At 33.0% G+C, this 25,891-nt stretch overlaps 2 protein-coding genes and 1 non-coding gene across 3 annotated transcripts; all 3 read right to left on the reverse strand.

Annotated features, from left to right (window-relative positions):
- Positions 1 to 5,000: 5,000 nt before the first annotated feature.
- Trnat-ugu (transfer RNA threonine (anticodon UGU)) lies at positions 5,001 to 5,073 on the reverse strand. The gene has a single exon. It is a non-coding gene; the product is annotated as a tRNA-Thr (tRNA).
- A 1,795-nt stretch (positions 5,074 to 6,868) lies between these two features.
- Positions 6,869 to 20,575, reverse strand: LOC130647125 (delta(24)-sterol reductase-like). The gene is made up of 10 exons (XM_057452871.1): positions 19,922 to 20,575; positions 15,058 to 15,173; positions 14,212 to 14,347; positions 13,795 to 13,974; positions 12,505 to 12,623; positions 9,543 to 9,806; positions 8,721 to 8,864; positions 8,224 to 8,421; positions 7,572 to 7,750; positions 6,869 to 7,399 (listed from the first exon to the last, which is right to left on the reverse strand). Exons 1-10 carry the CDS (start codon positions 20,499 to 20,501, stop codon positions 7,246 to 7,248), a joined length of 2,070 nt encoding a protein of 689 aa, XP_057308854.1. The 5' UTR covers positions 20,502 to 20,575; the 3' UTR covers positions 6,869 to 7,245.
- LOC130647122 (methyltransferase N6AMT1-like) lies at positions 15,383 to 25,455 on the reverse strand. The gene is made up of 9 exons (XM_057452868.1): positions 25,278 to 25,455; positions 24,541 to 24,624; positions 23,149 to 23,239; positions 22,971 to 23,054; positions 22,763 to 22,816; positions 17,437 to 17,524; positions 16,598 to 16,734; positions 15,806 to 15,939; positions 15,383 to 15,714 (listed from the first exon to the last, which is right to left on the reverse strand). Exons 1-7 carry the CDS (start codon positions 25,409 to 25,411, stop codon positions 16,619 to 16,621), a joined length of 651 nt encoding a protein of 216 aa, XP_057308851.1. The 5' UTR covers positions 25,412 to 25,455; the 3' UTR covers positions 15,383 to 15,714; positions 15,806 to 15,939; positions 16,598 to 16,618.
- Between the last annotated feature and the right edge of the window lie 436 nt (positions 25,456 to 25,891).

Consider the following 25,891-nt stretch of genomic DNA (forward strand, 5'->3'; position numbering starts at 1 on the left):
TGCTAATTAGCCTATGATAGCTAGCTAGCTAACTCTGCTAATTAGAAGCAGTATGTAGCTAGCTAGCTATACGCTTATAACTAGATAGCTCCTGCTGTAGCAGCTAGCTAGCCTAGTATAGCTAGCTAGCTACATACAGCGGAGCAAGTAGGCTAGTGGTTATAGAGTAGCAATAAATAACACTAGCCAAAAGTACACTTGTTTCCCGATAAAAATTACGTAATGACAAAATGTGATTACGTAACTGAAACAACACGCAGGAAAGTTGTAGTAAATGGTAGATGCAACATGTGCTCTCAGTTAACATTATAAAGAAGAGCGATCAAGTAGCTTAAAAATTTAAAGATTATCACGTTATTCGGTTCTTTTTTAAAATAAATACGTATACAATATGAATGAAGAAGATATTCCTACAATATCGCCATTATCTGGTATGATAAAAATACTTCTGTTTTTATATGGAGTTGTTTTCTTCGTTGCAGTTTATTGAAAAAATCTTTGGGTGAACAGTTGGACTCAACAAAAATCATAGAGAATGGCAAATTTTCTATAAAATATTACAAGGATGGTAGAGATGAACGCACTTATGAAGTAAATTTTGATGATGACAAACATTTGCCAAGTTGTTCATGCCCCGATTGGAAATCATCTGCGTATCCTTGTAAACATTTTTTTGCTGTTTTTGAGAAATTTCCGTGTTGGGGATGGGAGTCTATGTCCAACTTGTACAGAAATTCTCCGTTCTTAAACCTTGATTCAGAATTTCTTCTGATTAACAAGAAAGAATTAACAAAGAATGAAAATGATTTGGGGAACGTTAAAATTTCTTTAAGAAGTTTATTAAATGAGATTCGTAGTCTTAGTTTTTAACAGAAAACAACAGCACACTTACTGCATCAATTCATGCAGAACTTACAGAAATTGTAAGAAAATGAAGTACGATGTTCCAAAAGAAAGTGGTGTTCCCTTGCTGCCAAAAAAACAGCAAAAGTTAGATGTGAAACCAGATAAGAAAACTTCATATAAATATATGTCACTTCCGAAATTAAAAAACAAAAACCTATTGTTGAAGCGAGTTGGTATAAAAAAGAAGAATCAATAAAAGCATCTCAACTCAAAATCTCAGTTGAAAATGTTAGAAAAACGAAAAAATTGAAGTTGAGCAGGCAATATATGACAACAACAGCTATGATGAACCTTCGTTTCATGCAGCAGTAATTGTAGTGAGTGATGATGAAGATGATAACGCCACTAATGAAAAGAATCTTGAAAATGATGTTGCACCTTTTGCAAGAACTGTTCTCTCACATAATGACTTGAAGGATGTTTTTGGATAAAGAATGCTTAATGATAACGTGTTTCAAAATATGATTAAACAAAAGTTCCCAAATGTGTGTGGACTCCAAGACACGCTTAATTTCCGCAAATATCGTAGCATGCCATTTGTACAGGTATTGCACGATGGAAACCTTCACTGGATTGCTATTTCAACATATGGATGCAAACTAGGTGAGGTTCATATGATGGTCAGCATGTATCGTGGAAAGGTTGCTGATCACACCAAAACCCAAATATGAGCAATTATTAATTGTTGTGAGGATCAACTCAAAGTTAAAGTAATTCCCGTTCAGCAACAAAAGAATGAGGTTGACTGTGGGGTTTTCGCAGTAGCGTTTGCATATGACACTGTCGCGACCAAAAAACTTCCTACAGACATCACTTTTGAAACATCAAAATGAGAAACCATATGCTGCAATGTTTAGCTGCAAATCAAATCACCAAGTTTTCTTAATGCGCCCAGGGAAATATCCATCGACCTCTACTGCAGTTGCCGAATGCCATGGAGAGCCGCAAAGAGCTATGTTTCAGACAAGCAAATGGCTGAATGTAGTAACCGTGGAGGATGGTTTCACAGAATGTGTGAACGGATACTGGACTCTGTATTTAGGGTAGAAAATTATAAAAATGTGTGGTATTGTTATTGTTGTTCCACTAATATAAGTAAAAAAGACGGTTGAAGGTAACTTAAAAATAAAACATAATCTTCGCTAACTTGTTGTGTATTACGGAGTTTCATATCGCGCAAGTCTGGGCGCTAGCGAAGCGCTTTGTAGGGACAAATTTTTGGCATGTTTTCATTTGTCTCGATAGCCCAAATAATTTTCATGGTCAGTTTTTCACAACTATTCTGGTTAGTGCCGCGAAAAGAGGCAGAAATGCAAAATCCTGCCTTATGGTTCTTCAAATAATTTTTTACTTTAACTGACGTTTTGCTTTTTTATTAACACGTTTAAATGGTGTTGCTAACCCTTTTTGTGGTATATTAGCATGGGTAAGATGTTGGAATCGGAGAAAACTTAATTTACTGACTTTTAAAGAGACGCAAGAGAAGACATATTGTTGATGTTGGTTTTAGGGGTTAGATTTCTGAAGTTGCAAGCTACATATACCATACATTTTGTGTTGTGGGGAATAAAGTAATGGTTAAAACGAAACACTATTCTATCATTATCAGTGCACTTTGGCAAGAAGAAATAAAAATTACAGCTAGCTATAGAAAAACTTAAAGGAAGTTTTTTACAGTAAGCTATAGCTAGCTAGCTATATATGGATCTGCAAGTTTGACATGGATTAACGTGGAAAAGAATTTGATAAAGGATTTATTTGCAAAGTATAGCTAACTAGTTATATAAAAAAGAGCATAGATGAAATCGACTGAAAATAAAATACACACTTCAATGATATAATGACTGGCTTTAACTTTTCGTTAGAAATTATTGTATATAAATATTACATAGCTAGCTAGGAAGGGATATATATATAATAGCATGTTACACTATATTACTGTGTTCTTAATTTTGGTAAAATGCAAGAATAAATTTAGGCAAGGTCCACTTTTACAATTTTGTGATAGCTATAGTAATTTTGGTACATTGACATAAGAAAAATGTGGCAACCAAAAATATTTGACGAAAAAAGTTAAAGTCACTAAATTTGTTTAAAAAGTTGTTTTCCATTAAATGTGTTTATTTTAACCACAGTACGTTATTTTATTTTATATTTCGCAGCGGTCGAAACTTTGTACTTTACAGATTAAAATTATTCCAATGCAAGCGTAGCAATTTTAACTGCACTGTTAAGTTGAATGATATTAGAAATGAGTTTTTATGATCCTATTTTTAGCATCTGGGCACTTACCAACCTATATATCTGATTACTGTATGAATAAGGCTACGATATATATGAGTGGCCCAGTGTGACCTCTAGCTAACAAAAACTACAACGAGACAGATACAGCCAGCTTTTTGACAATTTTTAATTTGGTTTATAAAAAATGTAGGGAACTCCGCCCTGATTAGTTAAATAAAGTTTCTAGCAAACACAAAATAAGAAATTTTGGAATTGTTTTTTAATATTATAGCTAGCTAGGTATCTGTTTAATGAGCATGAAACTATTACTTTAGAAAAAAACCCATTGTTTTCTTTACTGTGTTTAATGAGCTACATTATTTTGACTGTACTACTATCTATATAAATCTTGAATGACATGCTAGCAATGCCTCTTTGATCAACACTGTGATATTTTTAAGACAATATTAAAACTTGTGATGTAACTAGCTACCAAAATAAGGTTTCTTTCTCTTTTGACTGCCAACTTTTCATGATGAGTGTACCCCACAACTTGAAGCAATTATAATAACCAAGTTAGGTCTTGAACTTTTATACAATCTTATGTCAATATTGAGTATCCTTCCTTTAAATAATTGTAAAATCAATATATCGCGCCGTGGTATCGGCCTCGTCCCCAGGCCCATTTTTCTCTTTCTGACAATCTCGGATATCATTTCTTCGCGCCGTCTCCTCGTGTATCAAAAAAGCGAAAAATTGCCTTGGGAACGAGATTGTCGTGGTATAGCTAGCTACAGCAGAGCAAGTAGGCTAGTGGTAAAGTTCACAAACACTAGCTAGGCTAGCTAGCTACTAATAAAAAAATGCAAAAACACTTCACTCGCTTAGCTAACAAAATATATGTGAACAATATTTATTTGCTAGCTGGTTAGAGCTCTACCGAAAACTTTCTTAAGCTTTTTGTCGATTTTCGAACAAAACCTGGCCTGGCAGTAAACGATACTTAGCTAGTGAATGCACATAAAAAAGTTTTGGAAAGTTAGTTCAAGGAAAAAAATATGCAAAGAACTTCACGTATGAACGCATAACAGCTGGCTCCGCGTAAAAGATTCACCAATGTGTTCATCTTTTATCCGGAGACGAAGATAGGCTATACCAAACACACGTACTTGCGGATTGTGTGAATTAATCCGATTGGGTGCCGCACAGGGACTGTATGAAGAAAGGGGGCGATTAATTCAGAATGGGGGCTCAATCAACCATTTTGTTGTATAATATAACCATTCCGCTGCATAACAACATTAATAAAAAATCGAGCATCAAAACATAAGGCCTTATGTTTTGATGCTCGATTTTTAAAATGTTTAACCTTACCATTTTAATCATTTTTTAGTTGTTGTTTCCCTGTTATTATAATTTCGTAGCAAAAGATTTCTTCTTCTTTTTACCGCGGCCATCTTATTCCAACCATTTTTTCTCTAAAAAACTCAAGATAAAATGCTATCAAAATGCTATCAAGCTTAGCAGTCCTATGAAAACTACTCATTTCATTCAATTGACTTGGTAAACGAAATTTAATCCGATCTTTCTTAACGGGTCTTATATCCCAGTTTATTTATCCGATATTTTGTGGCAAAGCAGAAAATACGCCACTGCTACATAGGTTCAGTTTGACAGCAAATAATAAGATGGAAGCAACATATTCTTTTGCAAAAAACACACCATATAACCCCCACCCCATCCCCCTTGTCAAACACGTTTCTCAGCGCCTCAAATTAATTGCTTTTAACCAATTATTCCACCAGACAATTTTTTGTGCGACAATTACTTAAAAAAATGTTAAATAAATTACAACTTAAAAAAATTTAAAAAGCCCTCGGAGAGATTTGAACTCTCGACCCCTGGTTTACAAGACCAGTGCTCTAACCCCTGAGCTACGAAGGCTGACTTACAATGTTATGATTTCCTTTTTATTATAAACTTACTTTTTAAAATAGCTTCATTTTACACCACGAAAGAAAATTCAATTATTTTTTCGAAAAGAAAAATGTTTGTGAACTCTAGGTCAATCTTGTATGAAGTCCGACATATCGCGTAGTATTTTTATGCATTTAGAAAATCAACACATGTCACAGGCTGTAATATTAACATTGATGAGACTTGAGTAGAAAGTTATCAACAAACCTACCTACATAGAGCCAGGAGACCCAATTTTTGAGAGAAGAAAGCTTAGTTAACTAGGCTACTATCTACAGGAGTTAAGGGGTTTTGGGCTGTTTTTACTCGATTGAGCGCCTGGAACCTTGAACAGAGGCGTTCGTCTTCAGTTTTCGTTCGCAGTAGCTAACAACAGATGAGATTGCCGCGAATAACAAGTTTTTCTTTATTTTATAAGAAACCAAGCGAACGGCCAACTGTTTCCTAGAAAAATCTTTTACTAAGTTTTTTTTTTAATTTGTATAGTTACCAGAAAATATGAAAAATAAAATATTTGTAATCTAAAAGTGATGTCTGTTCAGTCAGTTTCCCAAATAAAGTTTGTAAATACAAAGCAAATTTAAAAAAACAAGACGTATGATATACGCAAACAACCTCGCCAAAAAAGTGTATAAAAAGCTGAAGTTAGACACGACATATTTTGCTATTCGGATAGGCAATAATATTGATAGAAAATTTCTCGAAATTTCAATTTTCGTTAGGTCAGTCTGTAAACACGTCCTCGCGGGCGAGATAGTAAAAATAAAAAAAAAATAAAATAGTTACCAAGATGAGATTCGAACACACGACTACTCCCGTGTCGGTGCTCAGAGAGGCAAAAATTTCCATTCTTGTAGGACACATTTGCGTTTTAAAGAGCTATGAGAAATACCTTTAGCAATCTCCACCCCAGAGTTCTTATACGCATGGTATTCTGACGGGATTAGACATAGAAGAGTCCTGAGGACGAGGTTGCATCTTTAGTAGATTATGACTAGCAAAGTATTGACGAATGCGATATCTAAGAGACAAAGGTTGTTGCTAGGGAGTTAGAAATAGCGCCCAGCTTGGGCACCAGGGCTTTTTCTGTTTGATATCGAGATACACGCCTTCTAAAAAAGAGCACAGGGGTCGAGTTTATAAAGTGTACCGAGTGAAGACATGCCACTTTAATTCGCAAATTATTGAATGCATTTTTTTTTTAATTCGTGAACGTTAATGGATTCGTAAGGAATGTTCCAAAGTTTTAAATTTGATCATGTATCCTTAAAAAGTTCACAAGAGCAGAAAAAAAAATCTATTTTTTTTTGTGGTAAATAAATACACTAAAGTTTTGTCCAAATGGTATCCGACTTTTATGTTCGCAAAATGTTTCACCCGACTTCTTATTTGCGAAAGTTTATGTTAAAAGAGTTAAAAGCTGCGAGTAATAAAGGAGCATTTTTCTCTTTATCGACAGGTTTCAGAAATATTCTTGTTCGGCTTTTATGACACTCAAGACAGCAATAACACGAGATATTAAAAAAATTCATTTCCTGATTTTTCCTGCCAATTCAGTAACAAAATTTCCTCTAACTACTTGGTCAAGGTATGATTCTTTCTGACTTATGACACCCTGCAGTTAATTTGGTTCTTATTTTGGCTTCAGAGAATAATCTCCAAATCTCCCTTCTGAGCTCTATTTTATCAAATTAGCGCCCCTTTTGAGCTCAAATGAACGTCCTATTTTATAAATAAGGGGGCGCTCATTTAAGTGAATACGGTAATTCGAAGCACCTTTTTCTTTTGAAGAAATTTCACAAAGTAGTTTATAAAAATATACAAAAGGAGGTTTAAAAAAAAGAGCCTTATGAAAATAACAAGTCGTGTTAAATAATCTAATATAAAAAAATAAACCACGAATACACAACACAGAAGAAAAACAAATTACTAACATATATATACGAAAACACACTTTTTGGGTTTAGCCGGGGTGTTTAACTTGACCTATTTTATACCTTAAGAATGCTTTCAGCAATTAGTGTTCTTCTAAAGAAAAACAATCTGTATTTCAGTCTCAGATTTGAATCTTAGTTCTTCACATTCCAACTCAAAAACTCATCACAAAAATCACAAAAACTTAGATTTCAATTGTTCGCATTATCTCCTTGAAGTTCGGCACACTTTTTCATAAATCGTTGGAAACGCTGCGTCAGCATTATATGTGTTCCTCAGGACATCGTATGTTGTGTGATCAAACATCTTTCGAAAGTCATCCAGGGAGAGGTAACTATCGGCGTACAACATTTGATACCTGAACAGAAAGATGGTTGCACACATCACAAACAAACACATGTCGGTTCTTTGCAAGCGTATATCTCATCAAAACAATCTATCGATTAAGAGCTTTGTAAACCTCGCGAAAGTTAAATACACGCAAGAACTTTAAAATCTAGGAATTAATATAAATAAAAAAAGCTTTGTACCCATTCTTCTGCAAAACAAAACTTTCCATTTGCTTTATAGTATCTGGACCGTTAAATGATTTTTGTTTCGGTGTACCATACGCACCGATATCTATGTACATGTCATCTACGTCATCATGCAGGTGAACAATTCCAGGCGCATTAAAAAGTCGGAACGGACATAACCATAGGGGATATATCTAGATTAGAAGAACTAAAACCTGCTTTTGTGTCAACATGTCGATAAACTCTGTATCGCGAAACTACTTCTTGACAAGGACAAAAACTGACCAACCGGAAATGTGTGTACATGTAGGTAGTTTTTGGTTTTAACTCTAAGCACGCACAAGTTTTTTATAAGAACAACCTATAGCTAAGAAGAGATGGCTTCAGAGTTCTAAAACTAAAGAACATGTTAAGAACATTAAAGGCTTTGCCAATACAAAAAAGTACCGAAATGCTTCTTAAAACTTTAAAAATGACAAAAGAAGAAATTTACTTGTGCAAAATGAAATTGAGGCTATCCCATAAGGGTAATACTAATACTTTTTGAGTTGTTCAAACCTAAAACACATAGTATGACACAAGTGAAGAAACAGTGGGTTTCGATTCGAGTGTTCTATAACGAAAACGGTTGTCATGACGAGCGAGATTACAAAGCATACCAACGTACTTTCAAATGCTGTTCAAAGAAGTGAATCGCATCTGGAAGACAATTGATAGGTAACAGCATGTCCTGTACCACGTGTTCGAGTTCGTACATCTCCAACAAAAATTGAGGACTGGTCAACTTTAAAAGAGAGATCTGAGGAGGCATCGCCCATCCAAACAGATAGCGAAATAACGCGTAGTTTCCGAATGGTATGATGTCCTGCAAAAAAGAGCGTTCTTACATTTTTATTTTTAATTACACATTTGTTGTCACATCATAAAATTTAGAACAAGCTAAGAACATTCAAGCCTCATATGTGCACTTGTATGATGTGAAAATAGATTATACGGTGGATTATACCGTGGATCTGAAACAGTGCATACGAGTGAGCGTATTAAAACTGAAAAAAGGTATACCAGTGAAAGGTGATGACTACTACCGTATTTTATTATATTTGGTTGATGTGACAAGCAACGCCAGAATAAACTAAGGTAGAAAAAACGGGCTGGCTATGATACCTGTATCTCCCAGAAGATACCTCTGGTATGTCTGTGATAGTAATCTCGTAACGGAATATATTCAGTGTCTTGTCTATCTTGTTTTGAAAACATTTCTACATGTTTAAAAAACCAGGGCTTCCAAAACAATCCGATGTTGTTGATCTAAAAGAAAGAAAGAAACATACCTTAGTGTTGCCATGGTAACGCAAAAGGCAAATATTAGAACGACAAAGAACTCTTGTTACCAGGTTTTTAACTTTTTTAATATTCTCTCATATCAATACAGGTTACTTGTTTAATTCAAAGTTTAACAAGGTTGACGGAAATTTAGAGAATTTTAGTAATAATATTGTCACACAAAATTTTGTCCCACGAATATGTTTTAGAATACTCACTATAAAGTAACTGAAGTGAAAAAAAGGGAACAAAAGAACAACACATACAAAAATGAAAAAATGTCCTCCAGGAAATGGATATTTTGTCCAGCGATTATATTTGCCCAATATTTTTTTGTTTAATAAGGTATTGCAAATGTAAAATCTCGCATCCTGGCGCTGTGTTTTGTATGAAACACGTTCATAGGAGACATGTAAATACAATAGTATGGAAATCAAAGAAGTAGGCGACAAAAAAAAAACTGAATAAGATAATGAAAGGAAATAAATTTTGAGATTTTAGCCATGTAGATTGTATAAAATCTTCTTTTCAGGTGGTTTCATGGCCAACAGGGTGGAGGTAAGCCGTGACTGCTAGATTGTTTAAGTCTTGCAGAGGGTTAAAATTAGAAAATTTACAAAACTAGACCTTCGCCAGCTTCCGATTTTCCATACAAACACGTACCTTACTATCTTCAAAATTATCAGTCAGACGGCCAGTCATAAGAACATGTTCGTTAAGCGAATATGACAAACATTCCACAAAATCCAATTTCTCGTCTTTAACAGCTTCTTTCAGGCTGAAAGTAGCATCTTCTAACGATTTGATTGGTCGATAGTTAAGTTTAACATACTTCTTTGCTGGTATTATCCTTATTTCGGCTGCCACGAGGAAACCCAGAGTACCATGAGACCAGGGGATGTGGTAAAACAGATCTGTGTTTTCTCCCTATAATGCAATTTACAGTAGTATAGTAAAATGGAGAAAGAAAATAGTAAACAGTTTTGCTGCTTAATTTTTTCTACTAATAAGTAATTTTAAAAATTCACAAATCTTCACCCAACAATAGCACGAGGCTCCGCATACTCGTCCCCAGGGTTTGTTGCGTGGTGTCAAAACTGATAGCACTTACTTGACGGCTAACAAGAACCTCTGGGGACGAGGTTGATGGTTTTGGTAAGGACTGAACAATACATACAAAACCTCTGAAGGTTGAATGTTGGCAATCACATGCGACTATACATGGCATAACTGTGAGTCCTCAAAAAAGCGATGCATTTGAATTTCATATTTGTAGATTTTAGTAAAAGCAAGAATTTTTTTAAAAGATCTTAAAAATATAAAATTGTTTTTCTAAAAAAAACTCTTGAGGTAGAACGACCAATAAAAGTTTTGCAGCTGGTTTACGTTTTTTTTATAAGCAACCCCATCGCTAGGTTCACGTCTCAAGTAGCTAAGAGTAGAGGTCCTTCTTGACAAGTACATAAATTTTTATTGACACAGTACCATCACTGTAAACCCTGCCTTGACTCATTGAATCGTGTTCGTCAACAGCAAACTCAACCACGCAAGAATTTCTCTGAAGCACACTGTATACTGACATTTTCTCAACTGCCTGGATGCTTAGAAACTGTGTTGCTTACAAAAAAAGTGTCAGTTTGAAGGAAATGTTTACAGCCTGGATGAAGTGTAGATTTAAATAGACGATTGACTAGAATTGGATTTTTAACACGGATTGCAGTGGAGGATTTAAGGTAAATCAAGCTAGTTGGGTGGACGTATTCAAATTTTTTCCAAAGACTTATTGCTGTAATTTCAAAAAAACATTTCGCTTAAATACAAAAACCTTCAAGGATGTTTTGTTAAAATGAGCCGGATTTTTAAAGACATAATACACACGCATATTCATCAATGATATGGCGTAATACGTAAGAAACTGCTTAGTTATTCTGCGATTACTTCGCATATTGTTTTATTACGGGGGCACAAAATTAAATTATTTACTTTAACTTATCGCAAAAATAGTAGTGTATACCCCCTAATTAAATCTAACGCACTTGGACGTGCTTTCACTTTTTGCTGCATATGAGGTAAGATAGAGCTTCGAGGATTAAAATACTCAACACAGGGTGTGTACACCGATCACTTTATGAAACATCACCATTTTCAGCAAACCCTCTTCTAAATCTCGATACAAAAATGGCGAATATATAGACCTATCCCTGCATGGTTTTCCTCATCTTGAGTTCTATGCATTTAAAAAATGCGATTTTTTGCGTTAATAATAAAAAACGCCCCTTAACGCCCTGCGTAGTTTTAACATCCAATTCTAAGTGTCTGTACGAGAAAAATGGAATAACTTGTTTAAATTCCTGTATTCGCCCTGGGTTAAATATGGCGAACCGCGTTTAGTGAATTAGTCATGTTACTGGATTTAATGTGAATTTAATTTAATGACTCACCTAGAGATCTACCAATGAAGCTGCTTCATCTATGGTTAATTAGTAATATAAATTGATTAGTGGGAACACTTTATCATTTAATTTTTTACCTTAATACTTTTTATGTCAATATACGTTGTGTAGTTTAAACTCCGTTTGGTATAAGTAATCTCACATGTGCACCGTCATTCCTATAACATTAACTCCTTTCCTTTCCTCACATTCTTCACATTTTTTGACTAAAATTTCTGATTTTTTAATTTTTCAGATATTTTGGTTGGTATTGATACCCTAATAAAGGCTTGGATTACCCTAAAAATTTAAAGTTCATATTATTAAAACAAAACGTATAGATTAATGCTAATTCTTAAAAACAGGTTCCAAATTTATTCCTTGCCAATATTTTCACAAAATGCGAATTACATTAAGTTGGATGTTTGAAAAAAAAATACAAAAAATCTTCCCTGAAGTCAGTTTTTAATGCCACTAGCCAAAAAAAATATTTCAAAAATACACTGTATTAACTATTCCTTTTTTATATCTATAAATATTTATCTCATTTCTTTAATTTATGTTTTGGATGTTAAGACTTCCTTATTACTAAATGGTCCGAATCAGTGGTTAACATGGCCAGTGTAAGATTTTTATATAAGTATTAGATAAGATATTTAATACGTGGAAGCATTGAAAGCAAATGTTTTAAAATACAGAGTATGTAGTAAAGATGGTCAAAAAAGGGTCTAATTTATGACCTCTGTGACTTGTGACTCTCGTATATTTAACAAGAATAATAAAAAAACAACGCAGTTCTTAATCTTAATTCCAGTGACTAAAGTAACTAAACTTGAGCTCACTAATATTCTGTATTGAACAAAATCTTTTCCTACCGAATACTCGCTTTTATTTTTGTAGGACGGTAGAAGTTAATTCCACACTCTTGAAAGTTGCTTATTGTTGCTGACGTTAGCAAGACCAGTTTTCTTGAATTTTGCGATCTTCGCCGGCACCGACGCAGATTATTTCGTTTTGCATGTGCGCTGAAGAATGTCCCCTACCCGCCCTACGTGGGCGCAAAAGTAGTAAGTTAGCAGCCTGCCGGCTGTAGAGTATTGACTATTTGAATCTTTTGGCCGTGTTTGAAAATGTTCTCGTTCTTTTAGTATAACCACACACAGTTGAAGAATTCCAACGTTCAATCCCCTAACCTTTGAACAGTGAATTAAACTTCCATCCGACACAATGACGTCATAAGACACGCAGATATGTTGAAACAATCCATATTTAAAAGATGAAGTTTCAATACCGCACCCCATGATTAGACCACCTAAACAAATACAATAAATTGAGTACAACATATATTATTTACGGTAGCACATCATACTCCAATTTGATTAAGAAATTAGAGACGTTTATCAATTTTTGTAAATATAAAGTAGTACAATCCATCTACACTGAAACATTCTATCTACAGTGAAACATTCTATCTACAGTGATAGTGAAACATTCTATCTACAGTGATAATGAAACATTCTATCTACAGTGAGACATTCTATCTACAGTGATAGTGAAACATTCTATCTACAGTGATAATGAAACATTCTATCTACAGTGAAACATTTTATCTACAGTGATAATGAAACATTCTATCTACAGTGAAACATTCTATCTACAGTGATAGTGAAACATTCTAACTACAGTGAAACATTCTATCTACAGTGAAACATTCTATATACAGTGAAACATTCTATCTACAGTAATACATTCTATTTACAGTGATAGTGAAACATTCTATCTACAGTGAAACATTCTATCTACAGTGATAGTGAAACATTCTATCTACAGTGAAACATTCTATCTACAGTGAAACATTCTATCTACAGTGAAACATTCTATCTACAGTGATAGTGAAACATTCTATCTACAGTGAAACATTCTATCTACAGTGATAGTGAAACATTCTAACTACAGTGAAACATTCTATCTACAGTGAAACATTCTATATACAGTGAAACATTCTATCTACACTGAAACATTCTATCTACAGTGATAGTGAAACATTCTAACTACAGTGATAATGAAACATTCTATCTACAGTGAAACATTCTATCTACAGTGATAGTGAAACATTCTAACTACAGTGAAACATTCTAACTACAGTGAAACATTCTATCTACAGTGAAACATTCTAACTACAGTGAAACATTCTATATACAGTGAAACATTCTATCTACAGTAATACATTCTATCTACAGTGAAACATTCTATCTACAGTAATACATTCTATCTACAGTAATACATTCTATCTACAGTGAAACATTCTATCTACAGTAGTACATTCTATCTACAGTGATACATTCTATCTACAGTGATACATTTTATCTACAGTAATACATTTTATCTACAGTAATACATTTTATCTACAGTAATACATTCTATCTACAGTGATGTTCTATCTACAGTAATACAATCTATCTACAGTAATACAATCTATCTACCTACGGTAAGGGCATCAAGTTCTGGTACAACAGGTAATGTCCATCCTAAAGGAATTAGGGTGTTGGAGATTTGTCCCATGGTAGCAAGTGGCTCAACCCGAACAACCTTTCTGTTTTCATCGATCGCCAAGACATCCATGAGGTTGATATTGACCCTTTTGTGAGTGGCTTTGTATTTGCCTGCAAACATATAGCTAAGTTGATGGAAGTCTTTATTGAAAGTAATTATTGAAAATGGAAGGAATAAAAACACTGTCAAATAAGATTGTACAGTTACATACATTATGCAACAACAGTCAGTAAAGATGAACAACTTCTCAGTTCTTAAAAAAAACGCTTTGGAACCATGTGAAGAGAATGCGAAACATTTTTTCGTCCTACATCAATATCTCAATTAATTAATAAAAAAATACTTACCTACACGTAACGAAACAGTCTGCCAACCAGGTCTTGCAGTACACATTTTTGTTTTACACCCTTCCTTGTTCCATTTTTCAATATCCGCCTGAATTTTTTCAACTCTGGCCTCATGAAGTTGAGGTGCACTTGATATCTATTTGCGGAAAAACAAACAAACAATTGCAATTAAAAAAAAATCAATAATAAGCTTGAATTCTTTTTAAAAGTCAAACACAGCTACGATCTTGCCTTACACAGACAGAAGATAGCATTATAATATAGCCGCTAATCCATGGGAAAATCCATGGGGTTCACCCGTTATGTATATTCCAGTCAACAGAATTTGGCTTCTCGTACGTATCCCAAGCATAACTATTTCGTGCATCCCTAACACAAAGTAGAAATTCGGTTATTAGGTTGGACAAAATTAGTTAGTAGCCGTTTATGCGAGGCTGAAGTGAAATGTAAGTGTGGCCGTGTACAAAATGTGTCACTTCGGGTTTAATTTAATGTTGAAGGGGGTGACCTTAAAAGGGTTCTTATGACTTTTTAACATGTGCATGATTTGAAGTGTATGTATTTTAAAAATAATTAACCTGCTCTTGGTGACTTAATTGTAGGGGGGGGGGGGGGGGTGGGGGGTGGGGAGAAAGAGATTTAACATGGACCTAGACTTTAAATTTAGTCCCTAGTCTGTCCATAAGTTGACAATCATTAGTGCAAACTTCAGGTTCTGCATCAGTAAGTGATAAAAACGATTATACATAGACGGCTTAGTAGCAAAGTCAGGAAGTACATAAAAACAAGAAAGACCAGCATAGTATTACAAACGTGACGCATTAAAGATAAAATAACCAAACCCACCTTAAATACGATCCAATTTCTAATCTTCAACCATGCCTCAAACAACACACTAAGTGGCATCAAAAACAAACAAACAAGTATCCAACGTTGGTGAACAACAACATGTTTTAAACCACGTGTGTAAACATAAATGGCTGCTGGAAGTGTTACCAACAGAATGAATTCCAACATATTTTGTTCACAATGAACTGTCAATATTAAACTTGTGTCGTTAAACTAGTCATGTATACAGAGAAAAAAAGAAAAAAACATTATTTGGTCATTATTTGTTTTTTAAAAGTTTCGGTGAGATTATTTTCTTACAATCGTAGACTTGATGCTGATATAATTCGTGTTTATACACATTTATAAAATTTATTTAGACGCACATTTTTAATTTTGTACAATTTAGTTTTTTTAATAAATATAAAATATATTTTTACGTAAATATATTTTTTACAACAGATTATGAAATCTAAAATTTTAAGTCAATAGTACAAAGGACATATCTATAGTACATTGTATTTTTAAAAAGGTTTATAAACTTGAAAACAGCATTTACAAAAACAATGTCGCGTGGGGAAAAAGGTACATTCTCTTTTTAGTTGCTTTCATGGTTTCGCCCTTCTTCTAATAAATCTTTTAGACAATTGCTACAATTGTACTTTTGCGTAACTTCTATAAGAAATTGGAAAAATAATATTACAAAGCGGTGTTTTGATATTCAATGATATTATAGCGTTTTACTTTTTATTAAACAGATACTGACCGGTTTGGATGGCATAGTCTGAAATTGAAATTATAGACAAAGATCGCAAGGTCTGTGTCATTGACTGAGGTCTTTGTAATTAGAGGGTAATGTGGATTCGTCACCATGTGTTTTATTACTTGACTGCATCTCATCTGAAAAAAAATTTTTTTATGTAAATAAAAATACGAAGTCACTTGTAAAATTTTTATCCTCAAGTCACTAAGGAAGAAAAAAGTTCGATTTTGATACTTTCAAGCACGCCTCTTTACAACTGCGATTGAAAAGCGAAGGCAACAACTTCCAGAAACAATTGATTAGATTTAAAATCAAGGTCAAAAATGATTACAATATTTACAAATCTGGTTACAGTATCCACAATCTGGTTACAGTATTCACAATCTGTTTACAGTATCCACATAACTGGTTACATTATCCACAAAACGGGCTACAGTATTCACAAAACTGGTTACAGTATCTACAAAACTGGTTACAGTATCCACAAAACTGGTTACAGTATCTACAAAACTGGTTACAGTATCCACAATCTGGTTACAGTATCTCCACAAAACTGGGTACAGTACCCCAATCTGGTTACAGTATTCACAATCTGGTTACAGTATTCACAATCTGGTTACACAGTATCCATTAAAAAATGAATGTTGTCAAATTAAACTAATAGATGTTACAATTACATTAATAATGGTAAAAAAAATTAAAAAACCTATTACAAACAATAAATGTCGCATTTACATTCTTTTTATATCTTGTTCAATGAATACAATTATTAAATTAAAACAAATTTGAACATACCTTGACTGCAATGTTTTTTTGTCAACTTATTTCACTTTTTGAGAATCTTACAACAGACAGATACTCTGGTCCTGCTTTTCTTTTTAAAATTACTGACGAATGAAAGCCATGCGAAGCCATGATGGACATAATTTCATCTATGAATATATAAAACTAACTTTTAGCTACGAAAAGGAAAATGCAAAAAATTTACAATTTTTACTATAAAAAATTGCTTAATGATTTTCGCTGATTAAAATGATCTGATTTCCACTTTTGGCGACACAGTATGTTCCAGTGGTCAAACAGAATGTTTGATGAATTTGTTTGCAAGGAATATTTCGCCTGGTGAAGATAAACCTTTTACTAGTATAGACCATATACAACAGAAAGATAAGGTAGTTGTAAAAAAAATCACAAACGGATATGGGCAGTGCGATAGGAAGCAAATTCATATAGGGTGGTTAGGGAGGGGGAGGGGCTTAAACTTATTGTCCCTTGGTTTTGCGGTATAGTTGAAAATAAGTCTTCAGATTGTTATTTAATAAAATTAGTGCAATAAATCGGTTTGAAAAGGGCAAAGAAACGGCATTTTTTTGGTTTCCCCCTTTCAACGAAAATTTATGTATGGATATTTTTTTAAAAAAAACACCATTAAGTGTGTTTATTATTAGTGAGTAGTCTTTCGAACAATATCTTTTAAACAAGAATGCTGAACGGAAATCGTAGGACGAAAGCAATCCCAAAGTTATTGTGCCAGGATAAGAAATACCAGCCAGTTAGATAGCATAATAGCATATTTTATTGGGACTTTATTTACTATATGTATATGGGTTATTTTTCATATCATCATGGCTTACCAGGTTTATTTTGTGCGAGTAGCAGTAAATATAACAAGCCATTATCTGAAAGAAGTTTAACTGCAACTGGTAGAAAGTTATCAATAACCTAAAAATAAATAATAATAAACCACAATTTTTACTTAAAAACTACAAGTCGAGACAAACTTCTGGGTGTAATATTTAACAAGGTTTTTTCTCAATGGAACAAAGATTTTATATGATGACCAAGATTTTGCAGTACGAATTCTTAAATTTCTCTTTTATTTTAATTTTAGATAATACGTCATCAGAAAGGGAAGACAATTGTGAACTCACTGCTCGCAGTTATATTTTGCAACTGATTATTAAAAAGTTGAAAAAAAAATTACATGCGGATGAAGCAATATTTACTTTGGGAATCTTTCTTTTTTGCCTCTAAATTTTGTGGCCTTGACATTCAATTTGATAATTGAAATTGACTAATCTACATGTGACGGATTTAATTAATCAAATATTTAATAGTTTAAAAGTATTAATAAACAATTCTATCAACAGCATTGTGTGCTGTCCATTAAGATAGAAAGGTTTAAGAGGAACAATTTTTGGGGGGGGAATATTTTTGGGATTTGCAAAAGTAGGCCAAAGTTTATTAATAGCTTCCACCTTGTTTAAAAAACTAAAAAATTACTATATCACAAAATTTCTAAAATAAGGATGTTTAAAGAATGCATTTTAGAGACAAATATTTAAAATGCAAAGCCAAAGATCAGTTTAGCATAAAAGCGCCCAATCATAAAAAAAAATATATTAGCAAAAAAGATATTTCTTCGATATTTTCTGAACCTGTATCTTAGTCAAGATTTATATGCTTTAAAAAGAGCTTATTGGTGCCACTGAAAAAGGGCTATTCTCGAACTCAGAAAGTATGATGATGTCGGGACTTTATATCGTTCAATTTCATCAAAATCTAAAACCATATTATACCAAGTTTTAAATCATTATTTTAATTTTATTTAAAAATTTATGGAACTTTTACCTTCAGCAAAAGCATGAGTGTTTTAAACGCTGACACTAAAAACGACTAACTGGTGTGAACAGGCTTGTATTAATATTAGAAGTAATAAGATGATGGAACACAGTGGTCATATACAGATATACGCTCAATGTATACGTATATATACACAGTGGTCAATATCTACACATATTTACTCACTAGGTGTTTTATTATGCCTGCAGATTTGATGTTTTTTTAAAAAGTAATATTTGTGACAGTCATGGACCCTAAATTTAAACATATGTCATTGTGGCTCAAAATTATTATTATTATTATTATTATTATTATTATTATTATTATTATTATTATTATTATTATTATTATTATTATTATTATTATTAAACAATATTTATACAGAATTTTTTACACTTCAGTAAAATGAACTACTGCTATCATCGTGTGTCCTGTCAGTAAAAATATATAAAAGAAAGAAAAATATAAGCAAAAACTATTATCTACTAAATAACCACTCATGAGTAAGCTAAGAAATTAATATAAAACGCATGTACGTACCAAGAAAAAAGAAAAAGAGAAAAAAGAAAAATGTGAAACTAGAATGCGCAAAAGTTAGAAACAGAAGCTACTTAAATAATTACTAAAAACATATAAAACATATTTTAAAAGCGAATATTTACATAAAATGTTGATAAACTAATTTTTTGAACTGAAATAAGTTATCGCAACAACGTATTTTTAATGGTAAGTCATTGTATAATGCTGCACCAAGATATTTGAAGGATCTTTTTCCGAACTCTAATTTTATACGTGGTAATTTCACTAACATATTTCGATTCCGTGTGTTAATTGAATACTCGTTGATAACAAAATACTTATTGAACTTTTCGCAGACAGTGCTCGTCAGACAGCTTTTTACCAAAACGCATGCCCGTCCTTTTATCTTTCCTTCAATACTCCCAATCGTATTTTTTCCTCCTACTATTTGTCCGGCTCGATTTTCTATTGATTGAAACTTTTTTTGTTGGGTCATCGTTAATTTTAAATTTAAAAGAGAACTATACAACAAAATGGGTTCAATTACCATCTGATAGATTTTATAAGCAGCTTCAAAACTCAGAAATGGTCGCATTTTTCTAAGAAGGTTCAATCTTCCGGCTGCTTTCTTATATGACTTCTCGAAATTATCAACCAGGGTTAGTGACGAATCCAGTTCGTTTGCCAAATATATGTAAGACGTGGAATGATGAATAGGTTGACCCTGCATTGCCAATTGGATTGTATTTTTGGTATTTTTACGGGATAATCTTTTAGATGTTCCAAATAGCACAGTTTCTGTTTTTCCTTTCTTTAGATTCAGTATGAGTTCGTTATCGTTCAAATAAGTGGATACGTTTTCTAATTCATCGTTCAATGTTGTTTCTATTATATAGGGGTCAGCATTTACAACATAGATGACGGTATCGTCAGCAAATTGAATACACTTACTTTTCTCAAGGTGTTCCGAGAAGTCATTAAAAAATATCAAAAATAGTATAGGACCGAGTATCGATCCTTGCGGCACTCCACTTACAACATTAAAACTTGCTGATGTTCGATTGCCAACTTCAACAACTTGTGATCGGTTAAAAAGATAATCTGTAAACCACAACAATTCTACATTGTCAACACCGTATGATGAAAGTTTTCTTAAGACTACATCGTGACTGATCGTATCGAACGCTTTACTTAAATCCAGGAACAGCGCTCCAACTAACTTTCCGTTCTCGGCAGCTTGTCTTACTTCGTCAACAAGTAGTGTTGCTGCAAGATGTGTTGAACGTTTAGCTCTATAGCCAAATTGGGAGTCATTTAGTAATTTCTCATTTTCTAAAAATTCCATTAATTGTGTGTGTACTGCTTTTTCCAATAATTTAGAGAGTATTGGCAACACTGAAATTGGACGATAATTTTCAGGTTTGTTTGTGTCTCCTGATTTAAAAAGTGGGACGATTTTTGCTTGTTTCCATGCGTTCGGAACTGTACTGGAGCGTAAAGACTGGTTAATAATGTGATGTAACGGAACAATTAAATGTTGCGCACAATCTTTAAGCATTCCAGGAGGGAGTTCATCAAGCCCTTGGATTTCTTTCTCTTTAATTTCTTTTTAAGAAAATCCTTAATAAAAACTTTAGACACATATTGAAAATTAAAAGATTTTCTAGTTCTGGAGCAAATGTGATTTGGCGGTTTCCAGATAAAGTTCTTCAATTTAAATGCGGATGACTTCAGATTATTTACGACTGTTGAAAAGTAATCACGGAAGGCATTGGGGCGAGTTTGATTATCTTTCTCGTTATTAGACGCATTTTTTGTGTTAGCCTTTGTCGGAAATATAGTTTTCACTGCTTTCCAGAAAGCTTTGGGATTTGTGCGGTTTTCGTCTATTAAGTTCTTGTGATGTTTAGCCTTAGCGTTTTTTTGCATATTGTTGCATTTATTTCTTAAGTCCTTATATTTCCTCCAATCACTTGCACTGTTGCTTTTTCTAGCCTTTCGTAAAAGTTGATCACGCTGGCTCATTATTGATTTCAAGTTTTCGTTAAGCCAAGCGCATGGGCGACCTTTCACTCTTTTTTGAATGATCGGCGCATGTTTGTCGAAAATATCTTTTACAATACCATTAAATGTGTTAACAGCGTCATTAACGTTTGATAAAGATAATACCGGCAACCAATTCACTTGTTCAAAATCACGATTCATATTATCAGGATTGTATTTGGCATAATTTCTGGTTTTGACTGTTTTTGACGTGTACTTTTTGTTGTTTAATTTTCGTACGCAACCTACTAAATCATGGTCACTGAGACTAGTCGGTATGACGTCTTGTTCAGCGATTGACCCAGGGTTGTTCGTTGCTATAATGTCGATTAAAGATTTTGTGTCCTGCGTTACACGCGTTGGTTTTTTAATTATTTGTGTTAAATCCTTCTGTTGAATAATTGCTTTAACTTCTCTATTATCTCGTGAATTTAAATAGTTAACATTCATATCTCCTATGAGTATAACATCTTTAGACTCCGCACAACAAAGCGATAATGATGTCTCTAATAACTCATTGTAATTACTCGGCAAGTGTTTTGTGCCGTTTGGAGGCCTATAATGTGTTGCTATAAGAACGTTATGCGAATTTTTAACGACAATTTCTATAACAATGCTTTCGAGTTTACCAATCTCCAAATCTGTTCGCCTAACATAGTTTATGCTGTCATTTATATAAACCGCTACACCTCCTCCTTTACCAGTATTACGATTTCTTTTTTCAAAATTATAACCTGGGATATCATACAACTGATCGACATCTTCGGCGGTTGAAATATGAGTTTCCGATAACGTAAACACATCTATGTTTGGATGCGATGAAAAAAGTGCCTGCAAACCACTAAAATTTGCTAATAAGCCACGAACATTTTGATGTAATACATTCAATCCTTTTCTCTTTAACAGTTCTAATAAATCATTCTTTCTTTCGTATTCAACAGTTTCAATATTTCCACAAAACAACAACAAGAATAATAGTAAAGCGTAGAACACGACCGTACTGGCTGCCATCATACCATTAACCAATATGATGACAGTTCCATTTCTTCACACTATGTGCATTAGCAAAAATCATTTTACATTTTTTATTTTTTTTAAAAATTATCTTTTTCAGATTGGTATCTTTTCTCAGATTGGTCTACAAGCACAAGTTGAACTAACCATTGTCTTATAACGCCGTTGTCTAGTTGAGCAGAAATTTCAAAAAGATTTATGTAGAACGAATGGGAGCTTTAATCATTCTGGAACTGCCTATCCTCGAAACAATTGACATGGTATATCTGCAGCCTAATTTTGTTTTGTCCTTAGAAAGTTATTTAGAAAAATTTATTTAGAAAAGGGTTTGAACTTAGAAATAGTCAGAGATAAGGGCTGGCTCACAAAAATGTTTTTTGAGATGCAATAATTTCGTGACATATCTGTACTAGTTTGGTGTCATATTGAACCAGCCTTCTCTAGGGCCATGTGTATATCGCTGTCCCAATGTCAGAGGAAAGACAAGTGGCTCTGGGACGAAGGTTGTTGATTTTGTTATTTTACAAATGCTACCTTAAATTAAACTTATAGGTCAACTCCAATAATAGGTTTTATAATAATTCTTTTTTTACAGCAAATCCACAAGCAAGATAACATCAACCACTAATAATACCTACAATGGGTTTCAACTTACACTTTAGAGAAAAGCTAAAAATAAAAGTTTAGTGACTTAAATATAATAGAAGACCTTATGTTCTGCAATTTCTCCTGAAATTAAAAGCATTTTAAAAATAAAGCTACCTCTCGACCATCTATTCCGCCAGCCCATGCTGCAGACAACTGCGTTCCACCAACCTACCAACAGAAGAGCGTTTTATATCATTGTGTTGACATAAAAAGTTTTTGCCCAAAATACAAAATTTCAGACACTTCTTTGTTTCAGGTTATGAAAAAATAATTGAAGAAGTCTAAAATATTATGCACAATTATGCTTGCATTCAGGACGTACCTCCTCAGAGGGTGTAACAACATACGGTGGATTAAAAAGCAAAACGTCCACTTTTTTTGTCAAGCGAAGAGTAAGTGATGACATCTAGAATAAAAAATAACTAAATAAGATAGACAGAAAAATTATAAAATTATGAACACATAAAACAACAAATAAAAGTCGTTTATAATGAACTTACAAGATTGTCTGTTATTGGGTTTATATTAACATGATTTTCTTGACCTGTTTGAAGAGTGGCATATGAAGCGAAATTATTGATGTCACTTGCTCTAAATTTTACATTTAAGCTCACATTATGCAAACAATACTACGCATTGTTTCATCATTTAAAAATCATTTCAAAATATATGCATTAACCAAAAATGTTCAATCTATATTTTAAAGTGTTCCAATATTTTTAATTAGTTGTAAATGTTTAGTGAATATTTTAGTTCTAAATTTATCTCTATGCGAGCCGTCGTCTATCTGCATGGTTTTATAGTCTTGCTACACACAAGCGAAACAGAAGCTTAATATATTTTATTTACCTATTGTCTTCCTTTACCTTTTTTTGCAATGCATCTATTTAAAAGCTTACAATGTTTTAACAGTATTTTTATTTTTACAATACAGAACAATATCACCAAGCTACTTGGACGTTCTCGTTTTCAAACCAAATGTTATAATTTAGCACTTTTGGTTACTGTTTGGAACTATGGAAATTTATGCCACGCAAATAATTTATTTAACTGATGCTTCAGCGAGGAACAATAGGCTGGATATACTTCTTTGTTTCTCTAAAGCAAGGCATACGCTTATTTAGAGAGCTAAAAACTTTTCCCACAAAATAGCAAGTTCTGGTGAGTGACCGATTTAGCTATAAAGAGGCAATGGCAAATTGAAGCCTATATTTTTATATAAGCCAAATTTAGGAGAAAAAAATCAACATCTGTACAGTGTATTTCTTAGTAAGAACGCTCAACCTGGTTTGTAATTTTTGTGTTGTATTTTAAACTTCACATGATAATTTAAGAGGATGCATAAGCAATTTTAATGGTTTCAAATAATACTAAACTAAAGAAATACGCATTTTTCACAAATGGCTTATTAGAAATTTAACTCTTTTTGTGAGCATGCTGTGATTATTATTATACATATAACTGATAACCTGCACTTCAAATTATTTAGAGCAAGAAAATATTTTTGCAGATTAATCTTGGGAAGACTTAAAATTACAAATCCGATTTTTTCATCAATCGTTTGTATAACCTTTTTCTATAATGACTGCTGCAATGAAAAGACCACTGCTGCAAAGAGCTTTTCTTATCTAGCAAGACAATATGAACAGGAACCCTAAAGATTACCCTGGTAAATAATATTTTAAAGTTGCAGTCAAACATGCAGTTAAAATTTCACTACATTTTGCTTGAATAAAATACTTTTTCCAAAACTTTCAGGTTGAAACTGAGTTTGTTCATTAATGAACAGGGAAATCACATCAAAATTACCTATTAAGACCGATACAAATCCTACAAACCAACTTAGTTACACATGGTGTAATATATAACAATATAAACAAAAGAATATTTACATGTAATACGCATCTTGAACAATAGAAGCCAAGAAAGTGATTAACACGCCAGAACCTGGACCAATTTCCACACATATTAAAGGCCTAAAATAAACGTGTTAAAATTTACAAATTCTTTGTGGGTAAGAAAGGACGTTTGCAGATTTCAATGATTTAAACCCGAGCTTTATAACACTTTCTAAATATTTAATTAGACTGTCCTTAAGTAATTATTTTTCACTGTAATCAAGGTATAAACAAGAATCAGGATCAGTTGGTTTGTAAACATTTATTTTTTCCTGTTTTTTTGGGCGCCTCAGTATTGGAGGGACACAGAGTTGGAATTGCAGTAGAACTTTGCTTGCTTTCATTTCGTATTGACATCTTAAAAATATTTTCTTTCAACGTCAAAAACACTGGAGTCAAAAATTCAACTATTTAGGTTAACTATCTTATCAATTATTCATAGAATTAATTTTCGAGCATAATAAATATTATATTGGTAATCCTCAAGTGATTTTCTATCCAACGATATATAATACACTAGATAATAAAATAGTAAATTTATAACTTAATCCTGCTACCACCTGTCAAGAACTAAAGACCAAGGGGGACAGGAAAAAAAAGAAGGAGAAATTTTAGCTTCTACTATCAGAAATAGGTTCTAATTTGTTGACATTTTTATAGAGTTGGTTGAATTCTAGAAAACAAACAATTATCAAAGACAGCCTAGATGTTTCAGAATAAGTGCAGCATACTTGCTTTCCATGATGGTTTGGTAATCTTTTTCCAATGCATCCATCATTAAAAAAGTGTCTTCCGCAGGTTCATAAACATTTTCAAAATCTTTTTCTTTAAGATGGGCAAAACTTGGTGTTGATAGTGAAATCATGCTTTGTTTTTATTTACAAACTGAATGTTAAACAAATGATAGATATTGATGTCATAAAATCTTGTCTGTATTTCATAGATGCTCAAATTTTAAGTTCCAATGCCGCAAAAAAAAGTAGTTGGGGAAATTTGAAAAGTTTTTTGAACTTTATAGCAGAAAGATTTATAGTAGAAAGATTTATAGTAGAAAGATTTCAAAACATATTTAAAAATTAGCTACTGATAGACATGAAGTTTAAAATATGCCAGACTGAAAAGTTACATAATGTGACATGCTAAAAAGATAATGATAAAAATAAAACAACAACAACAACAACAACAGCAACAACAACAACAACAACAACAACAACAACAACAACAACAACCACAACAACTATGACAAAAACAAAATAATAATACTTGCAGTGTGAAAATAAAATAATTTGAATATACTTACTTTACCCAGTACTCTTAGAAGGAATAAACAATGTTTAAAGTTATA

The sequence above is a fragment of the Hydractinia symbiolongicarpus genome, chromosome 6 (genome assembly GCF_029227915.1).
Source record: "Hydractinia symbiolongicarpus strain clone_291-10 chromosome 6, HSymV2.1, whole genome shotgun sequence".
In the NCBI taxonomy this organism is placed as follows: domain Eukaryota; kingdom Metazoa; phylum Cnidaria; class Hydrozoa; order Anthoathecata; family Hydractiniidae; genus Hydractinia; species Hydractinia symbiolongicarpus.